This window comes from Euwallacea similis, chromosome 22 (genome assembly GCF_039881205.1).
Source record: "Euwallacea similis isolate ESF13 chromosome 22, ESF131.1, whole genome shotgun sequence".
NCBI classification, from domain to species: Eukaryota; Metazoa; Arthropoda; class Insecta; order Coleoptera; family Curculionidae; genus Euwallacea; species Euwallacea similis.
The window spans coordinates 2,513,599-2,541,543 of record NC_089630.1 but is presented as its reverse complement, the minus strand read 5'-3'; the positions used below and the strand labels follow the sequence as shown (position 1 = coordinate 2,541,543).

Below are 27,945 nucleotides of genomic sequence, written 5' to 3'. Positions count from 1 at the left end.
GTTTTATTTCATTTTTGTTGGTCGGGATTTTACCGTCACCTTTTTATATGTACAAATCTACGTAAGCATAAACATTATATAGGTACTATGCTATTACCATGTACGAGGATAGTCCCAAAAGTACCCGATCTGCCATAGATGGCGATTTTTTTGTTAAAAATTTGCCTAAATTGCAAAAATCTACCCTTATACCTAAATTGTTGTGATATGGTGCAAATAGGTGCTACATTGATTTATGTGTGTTTTGGAACCGCTTTTAGTTACGCTTTTAAAGATTTTGCGAACATGGAAAAATTGGTCATCGACACGTGATTCAATACTTTCATTTGAAAAATTCTTAGTACATCCAACATCAAATGAGAATTAGAATCCACTTTTGAGGAATCTGGTCCTTCGTTAACAACTGTAAAATATTGGGGGGCAAAGTTTAAGCTGCCAAGACGAACTCCGCAGTGGTCGACCCAATGAGTTGACCCCACCGGAAATTGTGGTGAAAATCCACAAAACTGTACTGTACATCGCATTTTGATCGGACAATTGGATATAAGAGAGCTGTACGCAAGACGGGGGGTGCGATTACCCACAATTGAACAAAAACAGCGCCGTGAGAATGTTTCAAGGAAAAAATTTCCCAGCGATAAAACCGAGTTTTTGCGTCGATTGATAACCATGGATGAAACACGAGTCTATCATTTCACACCTGAGACAAAAGGAAAGGTGATGGCGTCAGTTTTTTGGGATAATTTTTTTTGAATATCTCTCTAAAGGAAAAACAATAAGCGGAGAATATTATACAAATTTATTGCAGCGTTTGAGCTAAGAAATTAAAGAAATATTTGTTTCATCAAGACAACGCACCAATTCACTCTTCCGTCATCGCGATGGCCAAAATCAATCAACTTGATTTCGAAGTTTTTGCTCACCCATCCTCTTCTCCAGATTTAGCCCTCTCAGATTACTTTCTATTTCCAAACTTGAAAAAATGGCTCGGTAGAAAGACGACATTTACCAATAGTGAACAGGTGGAGTCCGAGATCGATGCCGAATTTGAAGCTTTCGAATCTTCTTACTATAAACGGGGTATAGAGGCGATAGAACATCGCTGGGAAAAGTGTGTCAATCTCAACTGGGACTATGCTGAAAAATAATGTAGCATTTTCTATTTTTTTTTTTTAAGTGTTAGGTCGAGTACTTTTGGGACTATCCTCGTATAACCCAGGCAGCGATATAAGATGAAGATTTTCAAGTATTTGTACATCAAAAATGCCCTTTAAAGAATGCCAACCAGTTCTAAATTGCAGGCAGCAGGACCGGACCTTTTAAGGACATGCAATGTGGGAATGGTCTGTTTACTACATTAAACGACATTGAATTATTTATAGGTTCAAATCGTGTCGAAAATGTGATTAGAGTACGAATTAAAGTAGCCTTTGCCCGGTGGCGTATTGCAAAATTTTCTTATAGATTTTTTGAATATTCCGGATCTTACATAATTTGAAATATATCTATATTTTGTTTATTTTAGGTCACATTCAATTTGTGTTTATTGTTTTCTTGTTTTTCTGGTTATTAGATTGGATTAATTATCTCTTAGCCATGTTATGAACACGTAGCAAAGAGATACGTAAGAAAGAATTTTGATTGCCGTATAAAGCATTGCATCTAGTTACTGGTGATGATTGAAATTCGAATATTGTTCGAATTTATTTTGTAAAATGCTAAAACATTCTTTTCTTTTCATTTCAATTACTCTGTTTGTTATGTGTCATCTGTCTAATATTACTTCTACGGGACAGTTCTGTCGGATAATTTTATTTAAACAAGTATGCGCATGCTCTTTTGAGCCATATATGGCTGTGTTTCTTTGTAACTGCCCGGAGCGCTCGGGATGCAATTATTGAACTTGGCTTAGAAAAGTCACACTAAAAATCCGAATGACTTTGATAATGGCACAAATCTAAAATAAAAAAATCGAAATTCATCAAGAGATCCATGGCAACCAGAGGAGCCTCTCTATGATATATCGTCTATGGTCCTTACCATAGAAAAGGATGATTATGTGTAGGTTACGAGATGGTTCAGACTCTGAATACGCCTTTAGATATGGTCGAAACACGTATGGTTTTATCCCTTAAAAATTTGAATTTCCTTGATTGAACTATTTTAGTATCATTGCCAATTAACTTTTAACTCCTCGGATTCAAGACTCTACCCCCTGGAACTTCTTTATTATACAGGTCTATAAATTGCTAGTCCTGGTGACTTGCACGGGGTGTTCCAGATGCTTTTGCACCTTATGTATTTTAGAGTGCGATTACCCAGGTCATTTTATGAGAACAACTTTGTAAGCACATAGGTCCGCAAGCGTTTCCGTGCCAAGATACAGGGTATTAAAACTTTCAATTCGGCTTATTTATTGTGCGCCGCTGGCCATTTTTCTCAGAAAATTTGAATTGCTTGTTCGATTTCGAAACTCATTTCGCCCTTGCAGTGTAGGCCGCCGGTGCCGAGCTCTTCGCGATGGTATAAGGCGGTAACATGATGTTCAAAATTTTTGCAATTAAGTATTCATTACGAAGAAGTTTTTGCACAGACGATTGGATATGTGAGGAAAGTTTAACGGTGTTCCTGCAAAGTTTAATGAGGCTTGAATTATTTTCATTTTCCATCTTTTCGAGGCTATACCCGCATATGCGTCTGTGAACATATGTACCATGCTGTGTGTTTAACTACTTTATGCACACGTATGCCTGATCAAGGCAATAAATAGAAACACGTGCCGTCGGATTGCCCAACGTCCTTTCCTTTCCACTTGCCGCTCGTGGAATTTTGCGAAAACGCCGCAAAACTTTTCCTTCTTTTAGTTATTCGTTCAACGTAAAAGAAAAGGTCATTAGTTCATTAACTATCTCAAAAACTCCGATAGCTAGGAACAAAATAAAAAAAGTTCAACTTGTGACGCCCTGGTCCTGCAGGGAAGCGTTGAAGGGCCCACGTTCTTATAAGCTTTTCTTCACAGAACGACTGAGGAATCGCTTCCTGGAGTATGTACATTACTTTCTTGAATATCTTGTATGTAAAGGATGGCATGTTGGAAAGGATGGAAAGCTACTATCTACTTCTGATATAACCGGAATATCCTCCATCTTGATCATATTTTAACTGTATGCCTTCATCAACTTCGACCCACATTTTCAGATTTCTCCTAGTTTTAGTTTTTCCATAATCGACCGATGCAGCTCCCGAAAGACTATCCTGCATAGCGCCCATTAAAGAATTACTACTAACTACTGTAATTAGGCACCGCCCTGTCTAAAATCATAAATCCAGTGCCAAAATTACTATAATTTCTCTTCAGTTTCAAATGTTGTAGTTCCACGTCGTTTTCAGCTCGGAAAACTTTGCCGTCGACAGCAAACTGAGAATTTTTCCCCCGGAGTTTAGCAAGGGTTAATAGCGACGTATTGAGTTTGAACATAACTCCGCAGAGTATGATCTCTCTATGATAATATTTTTTCAGGTAATCGCCGATTTGAAATCGTCAGACAGCGGTTGGTCGTTCCAAACGCCTCCGTCGTCTCCATCCAGCCTTGGCTCGAGAAAATCCTCAATGTGTTCTATTAGTTCCTTGAATAGTTCATCTTCAGGAAGTTCAAAAAGCCATCATTCGCCGAGCCATCCGCACTGGCAAAGAAGCTTGTCACAGGTAAGTGTTAAGTTAGCCAAAAATAATATTCGTGGCTAATATTTTTAAAAATTTCGTTCTTTTAATCGTCATAAACTTGAAATGGTAATGGGAGAATGTTTTTTTGTTGTTTTTATTTATGTTTTTATTTTTGTTTTATTATTTTATGTTTGGACAGCCTGTAGGCCGTACTGCCAGTAAACGTGTAATGTCAGTGTCTAGCCATGACTCAGGTTTTACGTCACAGGACACTCTATTCCCTAGACCTGCGTCATCTTTTAGTGTCGCCCAGGTGAGGAGTAATAACACACATTTTAACTACTAATCTAATCGTTTCAAAGCAATTCATTATCACAAAAAATAGTAAAAGTTGGTTGATTTGTGGGCATGTCTACAAATGCATCCAGAAAATAATAATTGAAGACCTTGTGCAGAACGATTTATTACTACGCTCTGGACCATATTTTTGTTTTAAACACTCTTATTTCCTTTTTATATTCATATCGTTTTCAAATCCATGTGACTAAATCGTAGATGTAATGAGGGTTTATTTCATCTTTTTGATATTACCTTTTCTTTTGGGTCGTTATTTTTAATTTAGGTATTTACACCTAATTCCAATTACTCCAAGCGGTACTGTTTGGCTTACAAATTTATTTATTTCGGTGTTTACTTGTATTTTTGTAACTATTACCGATAGTAGTGGCGTATGCCTCAGTCTCTCCCTCCTCGAAGGTGAGTTCCAAGACATTCATCTTCAATCAAAACTGTTTAATTTTCAAGTTTACCATATAATTATAACTGAGACAACAATAACGAAGCTAATAGAAATTGACAGGCACTCCAAGGGGAGTAACTGCACATGCGTTGATAGTCGAATGAAAACGTCAATCATTTGTCAAATAGCACATTGTGTGCTAGAAGTATATTCGCCGCAAAACTTATTCCAGCCCCTGTTGAATTTTTCATAACTAACGAAGGGACTTAAATTTTTTTGAAGTAAATGCAAATTTGATAAAAATAATAAAACTAAAAATTGCATAAAAAGAACTTCTCGAGTTGCACGCATTTACCCAATGAGGAATTCCTTGTGTATAATCTATTACGAGTTTCGTACTAATCATGGTAAAAAAACATGAATGATTGTTATGTTAACGCGTACCAAATTATACTATGGAAATTTCTCGTAGTCTAGCGTGCTTATATCACGGTGAAAAATTAAACTCAAACACCTTTTAGTTAGGTACCGAAGCGATTTTTTAATTTTCATTTTGAACCAGAAAAAGATACGGGTGGTTTTCAAAAAGTTCCTTCTCTTTGTTTGTGGTTTAGCGCCCTATTTAAATAAGGTCTAAAACTGTACGAACACCTGTGATGAGGAGAAAAATCTGTTAAATCTTTCGCTGTTTTCGTCACAGCTCTGGTACTGTGATCGCAAAATCTTTATCAATATCAGATTTGCCCAGTTTGGTCTTTTCAGATCATTTTTGTCTGATTTTTATTTGCTGGCCCAGAATGCTGCGCGCTTTTTGAAATGTTTTTGTTTATTCGCTTGGATAACGAACCCATCGCGTCCGGTTTTAATAAGATAAAATAAATATAAAAGTTTATTGTCTGTAGAGTCAGTAGCGTAGATCCATCATGGATAGAATCTCTGCAAATTCCACAGGGACGGAAAAAAGATCTAATAAAAATTAATCATCCATTAATAGATAGGCATACTAAAGGTTTTAACTTCATAACTTCTATTCGAAAGTAATTAATGTGTGTAGGGGCCTCATTGTAGTATGTAGAGTGACGTTTGGACAGTATTAATGGACTTCACAACCTTGGTGTACAATATACAATTAATGCCAACTTAATGAAAAATTATGTTACCACATAGAAGGCACTAGTATTTTGAGGGTAATAAAATCAAGCGTTTAAATTTTTTCCCATGCTCGGTCTTCAGCGTAAAAAAATAAATGGATTGAACGAATGTTCCGGAAAAACAATATTAAAAAAGACCGTTTCTCTCTAGGTTTCAAATCTGTCGGAACACAGCAACAACAGTAGCAGTTCTAGCACTCCATGTACGCCTTTTCCTGCAACATCAATTCCTACAACGACATCCACTTGGCCCAATTTACAGGAAACTATGCAGTTCGAGAGGGCTGCATCGGCTATTATAAACGAGAGGCCGCATACCATATCATCAGGTACTTTATATTTTTTACGATAATAAAATTGATGTCATTGCATATACAGGGTGGCGCGTTTCACCTCCCGTCTTCTATAGCTCGGTTATCATGTATACCTTTCGAGTTTTCTTACGAATTGAAAAGAACATGATTTATTTGTATCCACACAATCCTAAGGGAACGCAAATAAGGTATTTGAGCGGAAACGATTAACGCCACGTTTTAATTTTTAAATTAAATACAGGGTGGCGCAAACGAACGAGGTGTACAATCCGACTTGGAACGTCTCGTATTGGATGTGCTGTAAAAAAGACTTACTTGGAACCATTAATTATTCAACGAACGGAAATAATATCTGGCAAAAGTGACTAAGAGAAATTACTGAAAATAGTTTCAATTGCAAGATAATATTTTTTTATTTCAACTATTGACACTCTGTATTTCAGTAACGGCACGTTTTTTGAATATGGTTTATATAGATTTTTTAAATATTTATACAGGGTGTTTCAGGAGAAAGTACCAATATTTCAGGTACGAATTGGGTGACTCAAAATAAACATAAAAGTTTCTATATACGTGGGTCCCATTTTCAACCACAACAGAAATACCAGGGTAAGTCCAACATTTTTATTCACTATACTAAATTATCATTTAATGATTATTAATAGAACACATTGGCTAATAATTATCAAAAATACCACCGTTTGCGTCTAAACACATGTCCGCTCTTCGATGAATAGAAAAAATGTATTTCCAACATGATGGCGCTTCTCCGCATTACAGTTTTGCAAGTGAAAAATTTTTTGAGCAACAATTTTCCAAATCGTTGGATTGGTCGAGGCGACCCACATAATTGGCCACCTAGGTCGCCAGACCTTAATCCCTTAGATTTTTGCCTTTGGGGATGGTTTAAATCTTTGGCATACGCAATTAAAGTAGATACTAGACATGCATTACTAGATCGTATAGTAAATGCAGCAGAAATTATCGCAAACAGACCAGACTCCATTCACAGAGCGACTAAATCTATTCATCAGAGAGCGGTTATGTGTTGAGACGCAAACGGTAGTATTTTTGAAAATTATTAGCCAATGTGTTTATTAATAATCATTAAATGATAATTTAGTATATTTAGTAAAAATGTTGGACTTACTCTTGAACTTCTGTTATGGTTGGAGAATAGGACCCACTTATATAGGAATTTTTATGCTTGTTTTGAGCCACCCAATACGTACCTGAAATATTGGTACTTCCTCTTGAATTACCCTGTATACAAAACTGAGAGTAATTTTGGGAGTAGAAATCGAGAGACTTTAACTCGTAAGGCGGAAAATTTTTCATAATACATTTTATTAATTTAAATTGTTTTCACCTCTGAGCTCTAAAGATCGATTCGAGTTTCATACAATTTCTCAACATTTTCATATGTAAAAATTGTATGAAACGCGAATGGATTTCTGGCGCTCAGAGGTAGCAAACAGTTTTAAATATCAAAGTGCAATCAAAAGGGCCATAAATCTTATAATAAACACGTCCCATTTAGAGCACTCAGCCGAAAGTTTTTGGCACATCAGGGCGAGATGTGATAAATGTTGTGCGGCACGAAAGGAACTTTCGATTTCCGATGTTTAATACATAGATTTAAGTGGCAATTCTTGAATCAATTTCGGATAAGAAATTGAAAGCCATTTCCATCAATTTCTTTTGCCCGCTTTACGGTTTACAATATACACCTGGCGATCCTCTTTAGTCGTACCCCCTGCGTCCAGAACTGCTCAGCAATCAACGTATGTATTTTTCAGCATATGAGAAAGGCCATTCTAGACCACCGCTCACGGTATACACATTCCAAGCGCCCGAGCAAAGTTTGTCGCAGCCAGCCAGTCCAGTAACGTCGGTGACACCTACCATTGAAACGAAATCTACGATTCCGCCGAAGAGTCCGTCATTATCAATGAAGAGTCTGTCCAAACCCCCACTGCCCACGGTAAATTTACAATTGATAACTCCAAATCGGAATGCCTGCTCTGCTTGGTAAATTACAAAAGGACGAATGCAAGTAATAGTGGTGTTAAGTTTAGCAAAGAGGGTCGAAAGCTCGCATAAACTCAAATTTCAAAGGTTTTTTTATGAAACTGCTCGAGAGCAACATTTTTATCGTATTAAGTTTGCCTCTAAAACTAGCCGTTTTATTTTCCGGCAATCTTCACACGTAAGGAAAATAAATGACACCTACAAGTTATTTATTTAAAGGCGATTAAATAAGTAACAGGCCATATTTTTACTTTACGGCTCGTTGCCAAGAGCCAAGAGGGTTATTAGAGCTTAAGGTCCGTTATCGTGACAGTGTAAAAAAACCGTTGGTGTAAATGGATTCTCACCGCCATCGCAACTAAGACGTAAGCAAACAGTTTCGATCCGTTAGTGCGTAAATACTTTTAAAGTGTTTGAAATTTCTACCATTTATCGTTTCCGATATATCGCCGCTCCGCATCCTTAACGCTCAGTATATTCTTCCTCGTGTCCGTCACATTTCACGTCATAACTGTTCTTCTATTGTTTAGCGATGCTCGTCTTTAGAACGTCCTACAGCGCCACCAGGTGGGATTCCAGCCAAGTCTATAGCGGGCATGCAGGGGGTGCGGGTTTTGCCTCCTGGTGCCACAGAGCAACTAGCGGCAGCCGTTTTAAGGAAGGCTCCTCCAAGCGCACTACCTGCGCACATGTCTGCGTCTAAGAATGTGCCCCCTCAAGTAGGTATTTTCTGTTCCCCACCTGTAACTGATCTCTAGCGTTATGATAAATATACAGGGTGATTCTCATGTGATTCAAAAATCATGTCGCTAAATTTCCTCCCCATATTCCTTCTGCAAAAATATTATGCTTAGCCTAATTTTGTTTTATGCGAAAGTTGACAGTTTTTGAGATGTTTATTTTAAAAAATTGGACAGCGAATATTTAGCGTGTCCAGATAAGGATATAGCAATTCACCCGGTATACCGAGTGAGTCGCAACGAGACCGACACAGCAGGTGCGTAGGGGACCCCAAAATATTGTTGATTTATTGAATTTTTTTTCTATAGTTGATCCTTGAAGAGATATTGATCTCCGAAGACGGTTTGTAAATTTTTAAAAAATACGCATTTTTCAGTAATGCATTATCACAACGCAACCAAATTTGGAACATGCTCTATTTTATCGTCATCTTTAGTTGGTGAAAATGTGAAATCGATAGATGCTCAGTAAGAGCTGGATTAGGAGCCAAATAAAATTTTAAAAAGTTGTTTTTTATCTATAAAGTATTTAATAGCAAATTTCATTCTTAAACTTTTATTCCCCTTCAAAATTTGTCAAAAACGCTTTTCATTTCTTTAAGTTCTCTTTGAGCCCCAGAAGACTGATTCCGAAGTTCACAGCGGTTAGCGCACAATAACGATTTCCGTGGAACCTTGCAGCTGTCAAATTTTCCAAAATTTCCCGAATAAGTCGGAAATCGTAAATTTTAAAGACAGAACACCTTACATAAACTGACCTTAAAATTAACGAGAAATCCGAAAATAGCAAAAAATTGGTGGATTCCATTTAAAATAACGAAGCTATATATTATCACACTTTTTAGAGTCACCCTGTACATTAGGAAACATTTTCTGGAAATACGTCTTTGTGTGTTGTATAATCCTGCAGAGGAAAAAAATTGTTAACTCTATTGATATAGAAGCTAAGGAAGTCTGAAGCATTGTTGCAAGACCCTGTATATAACTAACACCCCCAAAACCATTCTGTGAAAATGTCTTTCGTCATTTCCAGCAACCAACATATGTAAATATGCACGAATTGGCTAATATGGCTGCAGATAAGGCGCAGCAAAATCAGGGTCAGCAGGGCCATGCTTTTCCTCCACCGCCAGCAGACTTAGTAAGCCCACCCGACAAGGTACTTTTTAATTCTTATACCGCTATGAATTATCTTTTTGGATTGTTCTGATGCTTTATAGCCTGAAGGAGCAGAAAAAGAAAGCAGCACTAGCGAAAGCTCCTTAGAGTCGTCAAGCGGATATGGCAGTCAAACCACCTTCAATATAGAAGACCATAATCAACATATTGACGGTAAGTAGGTTCCTCTCTACAATGCCCATTTCTGCGTTTTGAGTTCGTTGTTTTAGATGCATGAAATGTGATTTGCACTTCAACAATTATTAACCTTTTCACCTCATCAGATGCCATCAAATCAAATCTAAGTTGCATACATTGTTGCCCGTTCCACGTCAGTGCAAATTACTCTTCGTTCCAAGTTTTACTAATCACCCTAAAGGTTTTGAAAATAATAAACGTTTGGTTTAATTCAATGTTTCAAGTGAAGCAAAAGAGACGTTTTGGTCATCAAAGGTAAAAAATACTGAAGAGTACTGAAATGCCTCGGACTTTTTGAATCGAATTTGTTTCGCCAAAAAGATATATTATTTTCATCCTTTAGCGACATTCATTGCATGGATTTGCGTGTTTTCACCGGCCTGTGTGTGTTTCTTAACTAGATATAACAAAATCCAATAAGACTAGTGCAGCCAGCAAATATTGTACACTTCCAAGAAACAACGATTCACTAGATGCCCTAAGACGTAGACCCCTCTCCATGACAGGTATAATCAAGCAGATTTTTATGTTATATAATTTAATCGTTTTGTGTGGTTTGATAGATTAACTTCAGAAATCATTAGCTGAGATATGTTGCTTGTTAGGTCATGTTTTCATGGTATATTCTATGTGATTCACTTTGTTTTGTTTCTTTATCAGCAAATCTTTTATTCATTGTTACTTAACAACATCTTGTTAATAAGATTTTTACGCCACGATAGTCTTTTTCATAATTTATTAGTCCACATTGTATTTCTTGGATGCATTTTCCAACTTTTGGGGAATAAATTATAGCGGTGTCCTAAGAGGGACATTCGAAATGGTAAGAGTTACACTTCTACGCAAGATAGTGACCCTTGCCGTGTCGAATATGTTCATAGGGCGCATTGTGCAAGTTAGTAGGAGGGAGTCAGCCACCCTGTATAAATATTTGTCGTGCCTTCATTTAGCCATGAACACCCTCGGCACCTTGCGCAATAACATCCTACGAAGAGGCAGCATGCAAAACAATAAACCTCCGCCACCAATAAGACGAACATCCTCTATAACAAATACAGCGTGCCCCATGGGCAGCTTGGAGAATTTGCCACCGCCGCCGGCGTTTCTATTGGAGCCTTCTCCGGGGCAAAGCTCAAACCAGGAGCAGCACGGGGGACAAACAGGACAGACAAATACTATTAAAGATGTGCCAACTACTGGTAAGAATTAAAAACGTGTGGTAGAGCCTTTATGTTCGTTAGAATGGTGACAAATCGCTCCAGTTAGAATTTTTCAACTTGGACATGAAATTACAACCTGAGAAATTCAGTTTTATGAATATCTGGATGAAAAGTGTTCATTTACATGCCGTAGCACTCAAGCAACTTTAATTCATTTTTGAGATTAATTACCAGATATACAAGAATCGTTAGTGCATTCAAGCAAACACGCATACAGCGCACGACAAAAGGAACAAATTAATACATCTATGCAATTCAGATAAAATCCAAGTGGCGATTCTTGGAAAATGTGCTCGGACAGGTATTCCCGCAAAGAGATTAGAAGATTAGAGAGTTGCGGAATGAATGTTTTAATTCAGAAATTAATCGACACCAGTGTCTCAACTAACTACAACTAAATGCTTGAATTAGCACCGTGGACACACTTATAATATACCTACTTTGCTTCTAGGCATCAAAGTAGCCGAAACTGTGAAAGCCCTGACCGAATTGAAGCACACACCAGCCAGTCCAAACTCAATTCGCCGATTAGCAGGCATATCTGGATCCGCCCAGAATATATTCCAACCACAGCAAATCAACAACGAAAGACCCAACAGTTTTCAGTCGGGTGGAAACGGAGTGTCTGGTTCAAACCCATTATTGAGTAGTTTCCAAACCCAAAGCAAGGTATGAGAAATAGTTCAGTTCCTTTAATTATTGATAATATTATGTGATTAATATATGAGGACAGTACCAGAAATACCCGACCTAACACTTAAAGAAAAACAAATTGAAAAATACTACATTATTTCTCAACGCTATAGTCTCTGTTAATTAGGTCTCCTACTTGTCCCAATCGGGCGGAGTAGTTTACGCTCAACCTTCTCAAGTGATGGGTGGTAGTCCAAATGCAGTGCGGAGAATAACTAGTTTCAGATCTCAGAGTGCAGATAGGAAGTCCGAAGGTGAGTAGAGATACTTGATCTACAAAAAAACATTAATTTTAATCTTAATAAAAGAATCGTCTGTTATCCCGAAGAAATATTTCATTAATCCTGTATAATATCTTTTCGAAGCCAAGAAAAAAGATACAATATGCTCTCATGAAGAGTCGCCAGTGGCGGAGATATCGGTATTGAGTAGCAATAAGCCGATGGAAAATACAAATGCATTTCAAAATAAAGAAAAATGAGAACCTTCACAAGATGAATCATTCAATCATAGACAAAAAGTGCCTCTTGGTAGTTTTTTGTGCCTGCGACCCTTTCACCGTATTTGCATTTGGATTGTGATCATAGATATAACAAAATGCATAGAAAGTTGCATAGAAAATGCATTGAAAGTTCGGGAAGTAATAAATAATTTGTTTAATGTTAGCGCCCTGTAACTCAGAAACGAAATGAAATGGGGCCTCTGTGTATAAGAGCAACCCATTTTCAATCGATAATTGGGGAAACCAAGTTCTCACAACATTCAAAGCTCACAACGAAGCTCTATACAGAGTTGTCCCTCAGGGGCGAGAAGTTTTTAAATTGATACCCTGTATACTCTCTACTCATTGAAATCTAGGCAACACAATACTAAAAACTACAGGTTGAAGACAAAACGCAATTTCCCTTTTAGCAGCAATAACACTGAACACGTTACTCTGTAAATCAGGCTTTAATCATTTGCAGGTCCGGGTAAAGTCGGATCCAACTTTATAGCATCACTTAATGCCAAATTAGCACCAAACCTTAGCCCGAGAACGTCCAGACGCAATTCCGAAGAGCATGGTCCGCAGCATCATAACGTGAAGTCGCAACAACAACGAGGTCCGGGACAAAGTTTTTTAGACTCGTTGAATGCGAAACTGGCTCAGCAACATTTGGGTGGGAACGTGGTTCAACCATCAGTTGGCCTCAAAGCCACAAAAATACGGCAGATTATCAACAGCAAGGCACAGGTAAGCTTGTTGTGTCTTAATGTTAAAGTGAGATTATTAATAATATTTTTCACAATGATATAGTGTGTGTTTTATTAAAAATATTTTCTAGTGCAGACTGTATTTTTTCAGATGCCTCCACATGAGGATTTCTTTTAACCGGTGAGATTGAAATGAATTGTGTTTCGTGCGCGCTGTTGCTCTCCTAACAATGTCTAATAGCCGCTTTTTTTATTTCTGTACAATAATATAACTTGTACTAATCTAAAAAAAGTTATACAGGGTGTTTCAGAACCACATGCAAAAATTTCAGAAGGTGATAGCTTGGGTGGCTTTAAGAAGAAAACTTCGTATGAATACGTGTCCGTCAACACTACGTTAGTGACAGACTGCGTTTGTAAATCAAGAAAAGGTTCTGATTGTCTAAAGACAATTGGAGTAGAAAGTTTAGACTTAAACTCAACCGGTTAACTTGTATGTCGGACCCTCGAAGTATGTAGATGGTCTTCGGCTGTTTCTTCTCAAGACGCCTTCGGTCATAGTCACAACCCGCAATTTTCTGAAATTAAAACTGATTGCGTTGATTTGAGCGACTTCTTGATAGCCCCCGAGATCACCGGACTTAAGCGAATGCGACTTTTTTTGTGGGGGGGTATTTGAAAGCGCGTGTTTACTCTCATCAACCCTGCACATTGCCAGAACTAAAGGAGGCCATCGGGGAAGAAATCGCTCAAATCGGCGCTAAAATGATGGCTCGGGTAATGGCCGATTTCGTAGGAAGATTGGAAACCTGTATTCACGCGGAGGGACACCACCTACCCGACATAATTCTTCACACGTGATCAAATGGCATGTAATAATAAACCATTTTATGAATTATAATCACATTTTTTATAAGAAAATAACTGTATGCGACTCATTTCAAAACCGTCAGGTTCCCGTCGATCACCTAAACAGGTACTCGCGCTGTTTTCATCCTAAACTGTATTCATGCATATTGCCCTTAAATTTGTTGACAATTATCCATAAACTTGTTATGTTACGTATGATAATTCTCCGGTTTCTCAAATTGGCCCTACGATAATATATACTATAACATGTATCCAAAATTTTTTGGCCATAAAAGTATTCAATAGATCTACTTATTTTGCAGCCTGATCCGAAAGTATGCCATGAGTCCCTCATGGATCAGATCAAGCGTGGGGCCACACTGAAGAGATCCAAAATTGTCAACGATCGGTCTGCACCGAAAATTTATTAGAACTTATTATTGTCTTTGTACTGTTAAATGTTTTTTGTAGGTGACTTAGCTTTATCTCAAATTAAGCAATAGATGTTAACGATTAAGCCTTCGGGATTTCACTTCAAACTTACAGTCTACAATAATTTTCAATTAACTAAAACCAACTGCCAGCAATATAAATGACGCTGTCAATCAGTCGTGTTAATTATTTTTTGAAAACTATGTGAATTTTGAAAAAACGATCAATTACTATGGATAAGTAACCATCCAGTTTTAAAAACTGTTGCTAATAGTCAGGACGGCAATTTTCGACTAACAGTTAATAACTTCCATTTATCCATTCGTTATGGTGATCCTTTTATTCAGTTGCATATTATATAATCGAATATTAAATTTAAATAAATGTATTTATGGAAACTTAGATATAATGGTACGAGACATGTAGTAAAGTCGATGTTTTCGAACTATACAATAACTTGACGTCCATTTTTGGTAAAACTCGGTCAAATGACTGAATTATTTTTGTATTTTGCCACGTATGTAGTTATCAAAAATTGGACAGTCTTTTGTTTCATAAGTATTTTTATGTGGACTGATATCGTAGATGTTGCTTCTTCCCTTCATTTTTTCAGTATACTTTCAACCGTTAGCCAGTAGTAGATATTTCAGTTTTAATTCCATAATTCTTACTGTTCTAGCTAAGTTCAAACACTGGTACTTCCTGATTTTATAGAAATGTACAAATTACTTAGCTAAGTATCTAATTACGACTAAAAATTCATAATCCTAGCTCCATGTATATAGCTTTAAGAAATTTAATATATTCGAAGATTGTTAGCGAACATAGCGCAAGTCTATTTGTCTGTTTTTGATCTGATTAGCTTCTAATTTAAAGACTATTTTTAGTTTAGTTAGATAGGTAGTATTTACTGTTCTCTCAATAATATGTGTTTTAAGTATCCGTAATACATAGCTACATATCGCTCCTACAATAACGTAAGGTGTTTTCGTTCTTTCAAGTAAAGGTGCATCTTTTTTTATTAAAAATTATGGGCATACATTGAAATTCGTTTGAAAGACCACTAACATATTTTCAGCCTTAGAAACTTATACAAATGGTTTAACGTCTTTTTAAAGAAAAAAACCATTTTTCGGCACACAAAACTGAAAAAATGTAAAAATGAATATCGGTAGTTGATGTACAGAATTGTGTTTTTTGTGCAGTAAGTAAATTAACCTCCCACTTCCAGTTTTTTAGACTTTTTTGTGTGAATGAATAATACTGACTATTTTTTACGGGCAATCCCACTGTAACTTAGTTTCGAGTATCACTGTTGATTACTTCAATTTCAATGGTTTTGTTCACCTCACACTGGGAAATCAATCACGTTCAAATCTGAACCAGAGCGGTCGGGTTCGTACAGGTTTACCAAAGGCAGTAATGACACAGAGGGCAAAACTTGCCAATTTTTCTAATATGTGTTCTGTATAGGCCACCAGAGACTACAGACTACAGACTCTAGATCGGCTAAAAGTTTAGCTGGTTGCTTAATTGATATAAAAAGTAAGTGTAAAAACAGCATATCTGACGAAAGACCTATGCGGCTTTGATGTCACAGTAATTGTAGACGAACTTCATCGACAATGCTTGGAATTTCCTTCTATAAGTAGGGAATTGGAGCTGGTTGATAGGGGTAGACATGAGATTTAAAAAGAATCAATCGAGGAAGAAATCGGTTGTTATACCGTCATGGTCTCCATTATGAAATTAATAGCTCGACCAAGAAATTTAAAATTTCATGATCTGCTATTTTACTTTACACTTAATGAGGCGATGAGGATATAGAATTTGCCATGAAAGTAGGTATGTTCATTTTACCGGATATGGGTGGGATACGGATCGCGATCGATTGTTGTGGTATTCGTTGCCCAACCGATGTCGTACCACTGACGAGGATCTTACCGTACAAAGTCGAATCGATGTATGTAATTGTTAGATTTGCTTTAATTTCAAATAATTTTTAGTAGTTTATGCCGGGTGGACAAATTGTTTAATCCAATTAACTTCACGAGTACTTTCTTCGCGGCGTCGCTCAGAATCAAATTTTTGAACATTGAATTTATTTCGGAATCAATGGGGCAAATCAAATAATCTTTTTTATGTAGTGCGTTTACACCACGATAATCAATTTAGAGCAAATATCAAATTAAGTGTACAAAGCAATTAAATTTAGTACATGTGTGTGCGCCATAATTTTGAAAAATTCGTTCAATCCAAAGTGGAGCAGATTTTGCTCCATCTTATCTAACTCAAAACTTTACACGAAATTTCTGTTCTTGGAAAGCGGAACTCAAATTTAGTATGTGAATTAAAAATATACATACTACACAAAAAACGAAAGAATGTCTCAATTCACTTTGTCGGTAGTCTTGGCACTGGATACTCGGATTAGGAGTGTGATATTTACGCCGATATTTGCCCAAACTCATACAAAAGACTAAGTATTCCCTCAGTGTCCAGATACTATTATTTTAAATGAACAACCTAGTGCACCTTTGCATACTTTAAAATCTTTAATTTAAATAATCCTATTCAGTGTTCTTCAAAGATTCTTTACAAGTGTATGTTACTTCGATCTTGGAAGGTTAACGTTCGCGAAGGAGAAGCCGACTTATCTACGTCAATAAAATGCACTTAGCATGTTTTTAAATGCTCAATATGAATTCATGCGTTTGATAGATCTTCCAAGACCTAGGTGATTCATTATCGTAGAGTATTAAGTAAATATCAGATTTAACAATGTTAACTATGTATATACATGTTAATATCCATTGTCGTAGAAAATAAAATGTCCTGCACTATCTAGAATTGCAAAGTATGAACCCGAACCGATTTGCGAATATCTGAAAAATATTTATTTTGAAAAGTCGTCGTGGAAGTAAAAAGTTTAATAATTATTAACGCATAAGTAGATTAGAAAGAAAAAGTTTGAAAGATAAACTTGTAAGGCATCGATTTAAAGGCTGAACACGAATAATTTTGCAAATCTAGATGCAGCGACACAATATCTTGTAACTTTTTGATATGTTGTATATCACTAAAGAATTGCATCCATGTTTAAAGTGGTACGCATTAGTAATAATTATTTAAACATTTCAAAATAATCGAATGTAATTGGAATAACGATGTATGTTTGAAGCGGGTTGCTTTTATTTGTGTTGTGCATGATTAAAGGAAAATAAAGTTAATGATAAATAATTGTCACGTTTTTGTTATCCCCAATACAATTATTATTTTTAATGTTTAACAATTTGGGTAAAACCTAGAAGGGCGGAAAAAAGAAAAGTTCTGAATAAAAATAAAATTATTTATTGATGTTTGTAAATTGTAAACAAAACTAATATCAACAATCATTGCACTATCCCGAAGCTATTTAAATAAGTAAATACTACAGAGATCCGTGATGTATTTACATATCTTTACAATTATTCTAATTGGTCACAAATGATGAGTCAGCGGTACAAAAAATCTAATAAGTATAAGTAATAATAAAAAATAAGTAAATAATTTCATAGTTTAAATTTTTCCTAAAAATCTCATAATTTCGATTCGTATCGTAGCATCATTGAATTAGAATTGCCAGGCTCCAAAATATAGCCTAGTGACTTGTAAAATGGAATTAACTGATCCTTGCAGTCGAGAGACATCTTATAGCAACCAAACTTCTTTGCTAATAAGGTGACAGTGAGGACAATCCTAAAAAAGGAAGAACATTGTTTAAAACCATAAAAAGCACTAAAATGGTTAACACTAATAGTTGTGTTAAAAAAACTGAATATCAATAAAATCGAATTCATAAGTGAGGAATTGTGAATATCGCTAGAATTAAATACCCAAATCTGACATGATACCAAATGAAAATTTATTGAAATCATAAAATTTTACAAAAACATGTCACAGCGAATTGTCTAGTGTAAAAGACAAATCTCAGTAAGTTTCAGCTTTGGGTATATAAAACACTTTATAAAACTGCATTGCACACAAACTGCATATTAGATATTACAAGATACAGGGTAATACATATTATAATATTGATGAATATTTTCTAAGCTTTCAAACATTCACCATAATAAATTTATTCAAACTAATACATGGAAGATTCAGATCAAAAAATGTTGATTGTGTTAACGAAACTACTGACGAGTTTTTAGCATCTCCAGTTGAAGAAGAAATAACACCATTACTTAAATTTGAAGTGGAATAACCTGTACGTTGTTATTTTATCCACTGGGGTTCCCGTTTACTAGCTAACTGTGAACTATATAATACCCACGTTTTAGCGACATATCTCTCTTTAATACAAAAGAACACCCGATAATCCCGAATATTAGTTTATTTCATATTACGAACATGTTGGTTGCCGTACTACTACTAATATGGAAATTGTGTTATTCCAAGTTATAAATCAGAATAACTTAGTTAATGATGAATGGTCTTTATTAATATTTAAAAAAATTAACTAATTGATGACGATTATTGAACTGAATTAAAAGCAAAATTTTAAATTTCACAAAATTGTTAAAATCACTTACAATTTTCCTAATTGTTTTCCTCGGTAAGAATTATTAACGACGACATCCTCTAGCCTGGCTCGTTCCGCACATTTATGAATGAATTTTAGTTCGGTCACTAAAGTCGCAGATGCGATTATTCTACTGTCCCTAATGTCTTCAATAACGGTCACGAAGTAACAGCCTGCTCTTTGCATTTTTAAAAACTGAGCTGAAAAACGATAATTATTAGCATTATTTACACTATCAATACGATTTAATTTGTTAGTATTATACACTGGATCGATCAAACGAAGAGTCTTAGGTAATTTTATTTATGAAGCTCATTCAATTTTTGAAATTTGATCATTTATCTTTAATTCTAGAAATTGGACAAACGTAAATCATGCCCTGTAGATACAGTGGATCAAGAAAGTATTGGCGCACTTGCATAGGATGATTGTAAAATATCTTTAAATATAGGTAAAATGGATCTAGATGGCTATGATGTATTCTCAGATGATATTTTGTTTAGTTTTTGTTTTATATTGTTTTGTTTGGTTGGCCAATATGCCTAAAATTGCAGTTATCGAGTCAAATTCGTAATCAAATCATTCATTCGTATTTACAAGATTTAAGTTATAGAAAAAATCGCATCTCAGTTACCACTCAGCTTTAGTAGTACCAGGAATGCGATAAAAGAACTACCAAGAAACGGGCATGGTTGTAAACAAACTACGTTCAGGTAGACCAAAGGTACGCAAGCGCCAAGGAAAACATCATCCCTCGAACGTTCCAGAAAAATCTTCCAGTACCTGCTTCTGCCATTGCCGATGACGTTGCTTCAACTTCCGGTAAGATTATTTCTGCGCAAACTCTTAGGAACACAATCTGCAGTTCCAATTTTTATAGCAGAGCGCAAAGAAAGAAGCCCTTCGTTCCTGACCTCAACCCGCAAAAAAGATTCAACTTTGCGAAGGAGCGCGAGAGCAAGCCGTTGGATTTTTGGATCGGATGGGCGAAAATTTGTGTGGAGAAAACCAAATATGGCATTCAATGTCGAAAATGTTAGAACCACAGTGAAGCATGGCGGTGGGAGCACTCTTGTTTAGGGCTGTATGTCTTGGTCTAGCTGTTGGAAATTTAGTTTTAATTAATGGTATTATGAATGCCCTCAAATATATCGATGTATTGCGGCACAATTTGCAGGTCCGTGCCGAAAAAACGGAGCTACAGGAGTCATTTGTATTCCAGCAAGACAACGACTCCAAACATGCAGCTTCCAAAACAAAGAGTGGTTGCTGTACAATGTCCGACGCCAATTAAGAACACCACCAAAGTCTCCGGACTGGAATCCGATAGAGAACCTGTGTCATTGACCTGAAAGTTCGCAAACACAAAATATCATCTCAAATTGATTCGAAAAGGGTGCTACATGAGGAATGGGCTAAAATTGGTGTAAATGTACTCCACAATTTGGTGGAGTCTATGCCCAGGCGTTTACAAGCTGTGATAGATGCGAAAGGACTGATAACGAGGTTTTTAAAAAATACTATAATTCCTACGCACCAAAAATTTTTTTTTCTTACCTATGCCAATACTTCTTTGACCTAATAAAAACTGTTAATATATTTTTTTAAATTGATGCAGTCCTAGAACAAAAAAACCTTATTGATTTTTTTTTATAAAATGAGTCATTGAAAATAGTTAAACTAGTTTTTTGAAAAAAATATGTCAAAATTTTTGTTATCTTTGAAAAATTAAGGGTGTGCCAATATTTTTGGATCCACTGTAAACATCAACACAGTTTATATTGGGTGTGAAATTAAAACGTTACTAGAACAATATTGCCTTAAAGATGAAACATAATCGCTTATTATTCTTTCATGAATAACCGCAATTAAACAATGGAAATCCTATAATCATGACTCTTGAGAGTTTATACTAAAACCTACCCTCAAATTCTGATCTTGAAATGTCCCCTACTGTAGTTAATTGGACGAGTAACTGTAAGTAGCCTTTATCGTAGTCATCAATTTGCAGGGGCCTAATCAGGAAATAGTCTTCGCCAGGTTCTTCATTTGTTATGAAAGGTGTAACCCTGCTTTTGACTGAATTCCAGTCAAGACCGGTGAGGATATCAGGATTGTAAAGATACGACGAGTGGAACTCCCCATTTACCTAAAAAGAATATGAGTACGTAGCTATCACGATTATTAAAATTTTAAAATTATTAAATCAGGAATGAATCTTTAGAATATTTTTATATTTTAAACTGTTTTACATCAATTAATAGCGAAATTAACACAATCACTAAGAAACTTATATATCAATATTTCTCTAACTGCGTTTTTTTTAATAATGAATAATTTAAAAAATTTTAGTTGTTTATAAGGAAGGTCTTGAAATATACCCAAAGTTACGAATGTCCTATTACTAAATAGCTCAGCATTAATACTAAATGGTTTCTGTAGACTGTGATAGTATGTTTAAATTATTTATAACTTTAAATTGTATAATATTATTTTTTTATAATATATGTTTACACTAAACAAAAATAAAAACACCGTCTTACCAACATTGTCTTCTTTAAGTAGTTTACCCTTCAAATTGTATTTAAGTACTGTTGTTACTTGTGGGGATTAACTGCTCATTTTTCACAAAATCAAAATTTGTCGACATTTTACTGATAACTCAAAGGATTAGTGAAAAAAATACATAAGCTTGGGAATGATAAGTAGATAACTAATATGACAAATATTAACCAGCTTATCAGTATGAAACAATAAATGTTTTAATTCACAAGAGCTAGCCTGATTGTCAAAATGAAATAATTTGTAGTAATTGTTTAAGGTAAAGCGGAAATACCACAAACTGATCATCAAAAGCAAGAAACTTTAAATGTCATACGATCCTAAACATTAATCAAAATCAGAATGAATGATAAAATTCACATTTCATCTTTTAAAGAAACAAAAGTTGGAATTGCCCAAGGTGGCAACATCAGACCAATTCTATCTGTAATTTATCTGAATCTCATTTTGAGATAATACTTACATATATGCTATGGTGATGACACAAACTTCATCACAAAAGCCAAAAACCGTCTAAATGTTGTATGAATTGTATGAAGAAACATTATCTCATAAACCATGTAGGTGAGTGGGTGGTTCTCCAAACGTAAATTGTGATGAAACAAGCAGAGCAACATTTATAGAACACTTACCGAAGCATTTTTATCTCATTAAAATCCTACTAACATTCTATCTCAAAGAAATCTAAGAATGGAGGATGTTAGTAGTCTTTGACATGACATTTTTCCAAAAGGTTGATTTCAAGTTGCGGTTGATGTTGGATTATTGTATTTGATTAAACCTGTTTCTTTTCTAAATTTCATTTTCTGCATTTTTTTCAAGCATTTTCCCAAAAATCTTCGAAGGGCAAAAAATTCTTAAAATTACTTAGAAAATAGCCCCTTAAATTTTTGCCTAACATTTAGGAAACACCCTATGTACATTTTCTTTGGTTTTCTGCTTCTTTGATAATGGTTTTGTGGCCATTATCAAAAATCAAAATTTATGAAAAATTCTATTTTCAATCTGCTATTAAGAAAAGGAATTTTGAAGTGTTTCATATAATTTAAATATTCACTTACCACACATTTCAGTTTTCCATTTATTTTACTTTTTTATACTCTTTTATCCTGGGTTTTGAAGATGATAACAAATTTAGCACAAAAGGATGTTCATCAAAGCCCTTAATAAAGGGTGAATTTTATCTCTGTTAATTCTAACTGAGAATAGTGTTAATGAGTGAAATAGTGTTAAGTTCCACTTCAACAACCCCTACTGGTGTGTGAGACCGTATTCCCAAAAAAATTTAAAAAAGAATCCATATGTTAGTGAGCTGGCTCGATATTTTAAATAAAGACTACAGGGGAAATGCCTGAAGAAGTGTACTATTAGCTCATATATTAAAAAGGTGTCTCAAACTTATCAGATACTAACTTACCTTATCATTTATGACCATTTTGCAGGATAAACAGGAACTAAATATTGCAATCTTAAACTGTTAACCTTGACTGGTTGCTAGTACTGGCTTGAACTTTCACAAAAGGCAAACTGGTTGTTTTTATCAGTGTGATTTACGTTCAGGTTCAGGTAATTATTGAACTGTTTGTCCTTTACATATTGTATATATATACATGTGAAAGTAAAAATCAAAATCAATGTTCTAACCTGAAAAATCTGTTTTCAGCCTGTAGCTTCCATGGATGGTGAATTGTGTTATTAATCAATCGATGGATAAGTAGTTTCCATTTTCCACCTTCGTCCTCATAAAAATGGTATGAATTTGAGAATTGGACGGTTTGTAATGTGGAAGTTCGAAATATGAAACGTCAAAAACAGATGTTTTGGATTCGCTGCTTTAGTTCCAATTATGTAACATTATATGACGTCATTTTCCAAAATAAGGTAGAAATGTCTATTCGTATTGAAAATAAGTATCAATTCTTCGAACAGAAGCTTTTAATTTGAATACTATGACTTACATACTATTCGAAGGATATGGATATACTATGCACACTCAGAGGATACACCAAAAAGTATATTTTTCTCGCATATGCTTTGCAACATCCACCATACAGACACAAATGTCTATGTACACCCAGGAAGTTTCTGGGAACTAATAAATTACTAAACTTATTTTCTTTGTTTAATTATTTAATAATAGTGCCCTAGCAACAACGTTGCGACAATGCATAAACATAACAAAAACAATTTACCAAAATCCCAGTTCAAAACAGAATGAAAAATAATAAAAACTTAGACATATTATCTTAAATGTAATTATTTTTGCATTTTTCTATATATTTTATGAAAAAAGGTATCTTGATACAAGTCCCTACAGGCATTACTTCTTGAGATATTTAAATTTTAATGTTCGCCGAATGTCTTGAAAAATTATTTTTAATTCTGACCTATGGATATTAACTTATAAATTACTACGTAGGTATACTTATTAGGCACATATATATAAATACATATATAAATCCAAAAATAGGTACTTCTGCTAGATAGAAGTTCGTGGTTCCCGATAGGTTAGATAGAGAACACACTGTTTGTTGTAAGCGCCTAAAACAAATATCAAAATTATGATAGCAAACGAGGGTAGCTGAATCATGGTTTAAGCTATAACGGGCTTTCCTATACACGAAAACTCGTAAGGAATTTCAATATGTTAGATTGACGTAATTCAGACAGTAATGCATTTCTTATGAACGTGAAAATTTACGAGGATCGGGTTTACGTAAACCAAGCATAACCCATGATTCAACAAGTGGTTTGATTAGAAACTCTTACTTCCAGAACAGATAGAAAAAATAGCTTTTGAAGCCTATTTATATGAGCTAAAACTTTATCATTTAATTATAGTATCTAGTTGACTTCTGGTAATTATTTAAAAATATTAATTTTAGAGCACCAATAAATTTTAACTTGTATAACAAATGGAACTTACCTTTGCTTCTTGAACAGTTTCTCCCCACTCTTCCTTACCCATTCTGGGAACTATGGCTACCAGTAATTGCAATACTTTCTTCACATTTTTATGAAATACTTCCAAAACATATTTATGGGACACCTTTTCCCCGCTGTCTCTCCAACAATCGTAATCTGTTGCCATAGCTATCACTGCATAGCACAGGCCAGCCTCCTTCGCTAAAACAACCTATGCAAGCGTAGTCTTTTACATACATTCAAATAATCAACTTCACGAATTAACCTCTGGTATTGAAGTCATTCCAATAACATGAGCGCCCCAACTTCGAAACAAGTTGCTCTCGGCTCTACTTGAAAATCTCGGACCCTCTATAACCACGATTGTTCCACCATTTCTTACAGGAACACCAATATCGTTGGCTGTATCTAGTATAACCTAAAATATCCCGTTGGAAATTAAACGTTTTATTAAGTTAATTAATATAACCTTTCGAGTGCGATGACAGAACGCCGGCTCCATCGGCATATGGCAAATCCCTTTAGCATGATTTTCTTCGCCATCGTAGAAAGTTTGTTGTCTCTTTGTTGTTCTATAATAGGAAAACTATTGATTTCGTTATTTTGACTAATATAATGATGCTACTCACCTATCAATAAAATTATCTATTAGTACTAAATCTCCAGGTACAATTTCCTCCTGTAATGATCCACACGCGTTTGTCGCTATAACGTGCGTGCAGCCCTCTTCTTTAAGGGCCCATATATTAGCTCGATAGTTGACGTTGCCTGAAATGATTAAAACTAGGAAGATGAATCGTAATAAAATTTGTATACCCAATTTATAAATCAGGTTCATTGCTTTTTAATAAATAATCTTCAAAGTAGAAGCTTGTTTCGCATATTATGACCAAATTCTGGACAATATTGCGATTAAAAATCTCCCGAGAATGACGTTAAAATATGAGTTTTTTACACTTGTAGGTGCTAACACTATTTTGATGTTATTGCCCAGAGTACGTTCTACTCCTCGGAGTACCGAATTAGATCCCCAATGTTAAAGAAAACAAATGAGCAATCAATAAAAAATGTTCTGCATTTGCACACTTTAACCGGTCAATTGACCTCGTCAATTCAGATCAGTCTTGTGATAATGGTCTTATTAGCTTTAAACGTTTATAAATTCGTCCTAATTATTAATTGGTCTCTCAGAAACAAAACGTGCTATTGCATATCAAAAAAAAATTTCAGGGACGGCATCGAAATATACTGAGTATAACGTAAGAATTTCACAGTGAAAAAGATATTAACTTTATCATTTATTATATTTATGTTACACCCGGTATAAACGGTAATGGATATAACCATAAAATCGACATCATAGGAATAATGGGATCACTCCGAACGTTGTAGAAAGCCCCCTGTATATTATACAAATACATACTTGGCATTATAGTATGCTTTCGTCCATGTCTTGCTAATATGGCGATTTCAATACCATTTATATGTCCCAAAATCAAAGAATCAGATGGAGAACCATAAGGTGTAGTAACCTTTTTCTCAGTTCGGTTTTTTAAAATGTCTGGATCGTCCAGTCCTGAACCTCCTATAATACCAATCTACAACAAAACATCTTAAAAGTAGGGCCAAAAGTGAGCAGTGGGTACCAAAATATAGATGTCAAATACGATTTGTGGTTGTCTTATTTTATTTTGTTTTGATGTGTGATCACAACTAAGCAAAAAAAAGTCGGCCACATTGCCGTAGTGAAAGCGGACTAGTGAGGGTGTCGCAATATGCCAGTAACTTCACACACAATTAGTTATTCTTATTTCTTGTCTTCTGAACCTCAATAAATTAATATGATAATACATCTCTGCATTAAATTTGCCAATTAAAAAGGCTATTAATATCTAATTTGACAAATATTAAAAAAATGTGAATAGATATAAAACTGAAAGAAATATGCTATCAGAGAGATCTGTGTGGAGATAGTGGAGTGTTAAGATTAAAGAACTGTTTTTGTTTAATTTAATCTATTTCCAAGTTATGGCATCTAACATTACAATAAGTATAACATTTCAAATATTAATATCTCAGACTCCAGTATAAAATCTAAATAGGGAGTGTTTTTTGAGTTACTGAATAAAATTTTGATTCTATAAAGGGTGTCGCGTCGCACAGGGAACTGCTTGGTTATGAAATAACTATAATAACAATATGAAATGCAATACTTAATTATAAGGCAAATTCAAAACTTCAATGTGAAACTAAATATCTATAGAGTATTTTAATTGAGAGGACAAAAAGAAAATTTCCTATATTTCCAAATTGTCAAATGCTTGTCCATGATAGTTTTGACCTTCGTTTAGCAGAACTTCAATATAATTTGTCCTTTGCTTTAATAATTTGATAAGGATAGAGGAAACCTTGAGTGTTATTTGATGAGAAATTATTGTTATTTGATAAAAACACTGTAGCTACAAAGAGATTTACCGGCATTATCCTGTAATTGCTATAATTAAACATGCACATTTTATAAAAATTACACATTTAAAAGTGCATTTACCTTAATTTGCTGGGACATCTTGCTTTTGTTTGGACTTAAGAGTTTTTAAATTAAAATTCAAACACTATCTAAATTCCCAGTTCTTTCTAGCTGCTTACAAATCTCTGATAACAATTACTGATAGTACAGAAATTGATAGTCCTGCAGAGCAAAGGGTAAGTAGTGATAACACCAGATTTGAATACCAGACCTGAAATATAAATGTTAATTAGAATATGTAGTTGTTTGTGTTACAAGACCGGAAGATAACGTTTTGTAAGGCGAACCAAATAGGCACCAAATCATCAATTTAGAAACAATTATTAAATTATTAAAAATATAATCCTTAAACTGATACCTATGAATGATTGTGTACCTACGTTTATAAATTATAAACAAGCACTGCGAATGGTAGAATTAAACTAAATAAATTACCACTCAAAATTACTTCCAATTTTTTATTTTTTATTAACTAATCCGACTAATAAAAGTAAATTAATCGAAATCAAAATATCAAAACAAAAATAAAAATAAAGTACCGGCATATGACGTCATTTTTTATTGTTCTTGACAGCACAGTAGAATAGTAAACGCTTATCGATAATATCTGTCTGATTTGAGTTGGTCGATTAACTCTACTTACCCCTCAAAGATTTACGAGTGATATTTAGAACTCAATTAAATTAAAAATTGTGTGAAACAGACATAAAGGAATTAGCGGCCTGTTGATCATTGCTTGATTGCTTGAGACGCTGCTACCCCTTAACATCCTCTATTCCAAAGGATTGCTAAAGTTTTCTACCGTTTCTAGATAGCTCGATACTATTTAGAACTGTTAATTGTTTTTTTGCAAAAAATCAATACAGCTAATTTTGGCTTTATATAGGAAATGTAACATCGATTTTAGTGATTTATGTCACAAATTAACATCACAGGAACAGAATAACGTAGTAAGTGGGAAGTAACAAACGGAAAAAATTGTTC

The 27,945-nt window shown here is 34.9% G+C and overlaps 3 protein-coding genes across 6 annotated transcripts in view; 1 reads left to right on the top strand and 2 right to left on the bottom strand.

Annotated features, from left to right (window-relative positions):
* Positions 1 to 17,623, top strand: part of mim (missing-in-metastasis) — a 71,456-nt gene extending 53,833 nt beyond the window's left edge. The window contains exons 8-21 of one of the 4 annotated variants that reach the window (XM_066401333.1): positions 3,521 to 3,706; positions 3,864 to 3,977; positions 5,706 to 5,883; positions 7,668 to 7,852; positions 8,430 to 8,618; positions 9,673 to 9,798; positions 9,860 to 9,971; positions 10,397 to 10,501; positions 10,946 to 11,194; positions 11,667 to 11,884; positions 12,036 to 12,162; positions 12,874 to 13,142; positions 13,254 to 13,283; positions 14,275 to 17,623. In XM_066401333.1, coding sequence (XP_066257430.1) covers positions 3,521 to 3,706; positions 3,864 to 3,977; positions 5,706 to 5,883; positions 7,668 to 7,852; positions 8,430 to 8,618; positions 9,673 to 9,798; positions 9,860 to 9,971; positions 10,397 to 10,501; positions 10,946 to 11,194; positions 11,667 to 11,884; positions 12,036 to 12,162; positions 12,874 to 13,142; positions 13,254 to 13,280 — 2,085 coding nt within the window. In that variant the 3' untranslated portion in view covers positions 13,281 to 13,283; positions 14,275 to 17,623. The remainder of the gene's footprint in view (positions 1 to 3,520; positions 3,707 to 3,863; positions 3,978 to 5,705; positions 5,884 to 7,667; positions 7,853 to 8,429; positions 8,619 to 9,672; positions 9,799 to 9,859; positions 9,972 to 10,396; positions 10,502 to 10,945; positions 11,195 to 11,666; positions 11,885 to 12,035; positions 12,163 to 12,873; positions 13,143 to 13,253; positions 13,284 to 14,274) is intronic. The other 3 variants (XM_066401332.1, XM_066401335.1, XM_066401334.1) reach the window with 3 other exon arrangements.
* Positions 17,624 to 17,787: 164 nt separating this feature from the next.
* Gnpnat (glucosamine 6-phosphate N-acetyltransferase) lies at positions 17,788 to 23,101 on the bottom strand. Its single transcript, XM_066401364.1, has 4 exons — positions 22,927 to 23,101; positions 20,871 to 21,096; positions 18,958 to 19,147; positions 17,788 to 18,121 (listed from the first exon to the last, which is right to left on the bottom strand). Exons 1-4 carry the CDS (start codon positions 22,942 to 22,944, stop codon positions 17,962 to 17,964), a joined length of 594 nt encoding a protein of 197 aa, XP_066257461.1. The 5' UTR covers positions 22,945 to 23,101; the 3' UTR covers positions 17,788 to 17,961.
* Positions 23,102 to 23,656: 555 nt separating this feature from the next.
* On the bottom strand, positions 23,657 to 27,154 carry LOC136416264 (S-methyl-5'-thioadenosine phosphorylase-like). Its single transcript, XM_066401361.1, has 7 exons — positions 26,983 to 27,154; positions 25,858 to 26,032; positions 25,064 to 25,202; positions 24,904 to 25,006; positions 24,700 to 24,852; positions 24,436 to 24,645; positions 23,657 to 24,050 (listed from the first exon to the last, which is right to left on the bottom strand). The coding sequence occupies exons 1-7, from the start codon at positions 26,998 to 27,000 to the stop codon at positions 24,018 to 24,020; spliced, it is 831 nt and encodes a 276-aa protein (XP_066257458.1). The 5' UTR covers positions 27,001 to 27,154; the 3' UTR covers positions 23,657 to 24,017.
* Between the last annotated feature and the right edge of the window lie 791 nt (positions 27,155 to 27,945).

What these genes read in the sequence shown, in the direction of transcription:
- Gnpnat (XM_066401364.1), bottom strand. An exon ending in TTCAAGATCAGAATTTGAGG is followed by an intron (nt 19,148 to 20,870) that starts GTAGGTTTTAGT and finishes ATCGTTTTTCAG; the next exon opens with CTCAGTTTTTAAAAATGCAA. An exon ending in GGAAAACAATTAGGAAAATT is followed by an intron (nt 18,122 to 18,957) that starts GTAAGTGATTTT and finishes TTCCTTTTTTAG; the next exon opens with GATTGTCCTCACTGTCACCT.
- LOC136416264 (XM_066401361.1), bottom strand. An exon ending in AAAGCATACTATAATGCCAA is followed by an intron (nt 25,203 to 25,857) that starts GTATGTATTTGT and finishes TAATCATTTCAG; the next exon opens with GCAACGTCAACTATCGAGCT. An exon ending in AAACTGTTCAAGAAGCAAAG is followed by an intron (nt 24,051 to 24,435) that starts GTAAGTTCCATT and finishes TATTTGTTTTAG; the next exon opens with GCGCTTACAACAAACAGTGT.